The sequence below is a fragment of the Geospiza fortis genome, unplaced genomic scaffold (genome assembly GCF_000277835.1).
Source record: "Geospiza fortis unplaced genomic scaffold, GeoFor_1.0 scaffold23, whole genome shotgun sequence".
NCBI classification, from domain to species: domain Eukaryota; kingdom Metazoa; phylum Chordata; class Aves; order Passeriformes; family Thraupidae; genus Geospiza; species Geospiza fortis.
This window is the reverse complement of record NW_005054303.1, coordinates 10745246-10748129: the sequence shown is the minus strand read 5'-3', so window position 1 is coordinate 10748129 and position 2884 is coordinate 10745246. Positions and strand designations below refer to the sequence as shown.

Below are 2884 nucleotides of genomic sequence, written 5' to 3'. Positions count from 1 at the left end.
GTCACCCACTTAGAGAAGTGTTCTGGTAACTCTGTGCACTTAGGAAAGAAGAGCCCTTGCTGCCCTCCCCTTTGTTGAGGGGAGAGAAGGTTCCTCTCTAGCCTTACTTTGAGCTGGGCAGTGTTTCATGGATTGAGCTCCAGTACAGCAATAGCATCCTCTGCTGTGCTGGAAGTTATCTGACATTGTCAGGGGAGGACTCTGGGAACTGCAGCAGGGGAGTGAATGGCTTTGCTGTCATTCATGTTACTGGAAATAATGTGATTTTAATTGGGAAGCAGTGGTAAAGCAGATTGCTGAAAGCTGACAGTGGAGTTGCTCTGCAGAAGCATAAATGTTGGATGACACCCAGCTGCTCTGCAACTCAGAAGCTTCAATGGTCTGTTCTCAGCTGCTTGAGAACATGGCACAGTGTAAAGAATCTTCTGCAGTTAATTTACTATCCAAAATTGTATATAATGGAAGGATATGTAATACAAGGGATATTTAATACAGTTTAATACATTTAAATGTATTAAAATACATTTTTAGTGACATTGTATATTTATATTACATTACATTATCTGGTCACTTTTATTTGTAGACAGTGGGAATTCATTCAATTTTAAATGGTCAGATTGAAGGTGCCATGGAGCATTTAATATTGTACTTTGTTTACTTTCCCTTCACTTGTCCATTTGTTGTGGATAAAAAGTTCCTTTCTAAATTAGGAACGTTCTCCCATTTCTCAGAATTTTCCAGTAAATTCTGAGGCATTAAAAATACCCATAAGCAGTCTCTTAAAATATTTTGTGAGTATTGCATTTGTCAAATTCATAGCAAAATCTGAAAGGTGTTGGTGAGGAGCAGAAAGCTTTTAAGATGGAGAAAGTTTTGAAGTACAATATTAATGGAATTTCAGTTGATACTTTGAATGACAGTGTGCTGTAGAATCCAGAGAGATTTTTTTTAATGTTTAAAAATCATGGGGAGAGGGACTGGGAAGGGATCTCAACAGCTCATCCAGTTAATTTCTTGTGCTGGATAGAATTCATTCTACTTGAACAGCTCCCATGAAGGAAGATGGATTTAAAAGCTTGTAAAAAACCCTTTCTCTTTATTTTCTTTCAGAAGTATCTCTCTCTAAGAGGAGAAAACGACGTTAGAGGATCCAGTTGGAGAAGCACTAATGTTAATTTTAATGACAAAATGAAAATGTCAGAAGTAACACCAAGTGCTTGTTTTGGATACCTTTGAACATAAAAGAAGTGTTTGGGGCCAGAAGCACAGGTGATGCTGGAAGGGATGCTGGTAGTGACTGGGATACTTCAGCTGTCTTGTGGTGCCTTTATCCACCTGGTGAACACTTCTTGTGGGAGTCTCAAGTTGCTGTGGCCTGGCTGAGCTGGAAAGAGAAGGCTCAGAAGATATTTACCTATGTAAGACATGTCTATAACCCTTTATCTCTGAACATAAGGTTATTGACTGTTGAAAATTAGTACAATAAATTATTTTTCACGCATGACTTCCTCCATTTTATGGTGTATGAACTTCACTGCTTATCATGGTTTGATCCCACACATGTGGAAATGAACTTGCTGATAAGCTTTTTGTTGTGCCCTTTCTCCAGCAGATCTGGAGTTACTGTGTATTAAAATGGAAGGAGGTAAAGGGTGTTCATTAATTCTGCAGATAACCCTAAGCTGTACAAGGGCAGGACTGGAATTCAAAATGATCTTTATAAATTGGGAGTGAAAGAAGTGAGTGCAGAAATAAACATGGATCTCAGCACTGAGAACAGGCACAGCATGGGGAAATACTTGCTTGGCAACAGTGCAGCAGAAGAAGCAAATGGATTGAGAATCATCAGATGGAATGTTTTCTGTAAACACTGAAACCAGTAGAATTTTTGTCACTCAGCCTTGGAAGGCCTTAAATATCCCCATCTGACCACAACAGTTAGAGAGGAATGTGGAGTTACAATCCTTGGAATTTCTCCAGTTGATCACAGCTGTTTTTTCAAGAAAGGCAAAGGACTAGTGTCTTTTTCTACATGAAGAAATAGAAATTAGAAATTTGGAAGATTTTGAATACTAAAATAAGCTATTTTGAATTAGTTTGGTAGTATGACTGTCAAAGACCAGAGGAATTGGAGTGCTCTTACCTAGAAGAAAAAACATTTCAATGGAGATACAGATGGTTTTTACTATCAAAGGTTTCCATATTAAATGTGTTGGTTGGCAGGGAGGAATGGGGCAAAATGAGGTTGGACACTGGAAAAGCTGATGATGAAGTGCCAGAGTTGCACTCAACCTTGTCAATGAGAAAAGAGGAAACACTTTGTAGTAAAGCCAAACATTACTGCACTGTAAACTGAACAGTCAAATACTCAGTTGAGTAACCAAAGTCTTGGTAGTCTAATCCAAAAGTCATTATTAGTCCAGATCTAATTATTATGGAAAAAGAGTCCTACACAGAGTATAAACCCCTATAGCAGTAACAACACAGTTAAAGTCATCATACATACATTTAGTTTCTACTCTTTTTTTTTCTGGTTTATCATTCACTCTTCCTCTTTGGCCTGAGGTTGGGCTAAGGCTGTGGATGGTTCAGATGTGGTCTTACATCTATGGCTATAAGTGTTTTGGAGGTATCATTTCTGTAAACTTTGAACAATTTGGGATTTTTTTAGGTTTTCTGACAGTGATGATGTCTTTGCTTTTCTGTTATCTGCACAAACCCTGCTTCTGTGCATTTCTTCTACTTTTTGATGAGCAGGTACAAAAAAAAAAAACAGAAGAGACCTCAAAGGGAAACTTAATCAGACTATTTTTGCTCAGTAACATGTTTAAGGAACATTTTTAATACTGTTCCCTGCAGTGGCACTTTTTCATAACATGACCAT

At 37.9% G+C, this 2884-nt stretch overlaps 1 protein-coding gene across 1 annotated transcript in view; it reads left to right on the top strand.

Moving 5' to 3' along the window:
* The window catches only part of SNAPC1 (small nuclear RNA activating complex polypeptide 1), an 8698-nt gene extending 7197 nt beyond the window's left edge, over positions 1-1501 (top strand). The window contains exon 10 of the mRNA XM_005417946.2: positions 1111-1501. Within this exon, the coding sequence (XP_005418003.1) occupies positions 1111-1145 (35 nt within the window). The 3' untranslated portion in view covers positions 1146-1501. The remainder of the gene's footprint in view (positions 1-1110) is intronic.
* The last annotated feature ends 1383 nt before the right edge of the window (positions 1502-2884 follow it).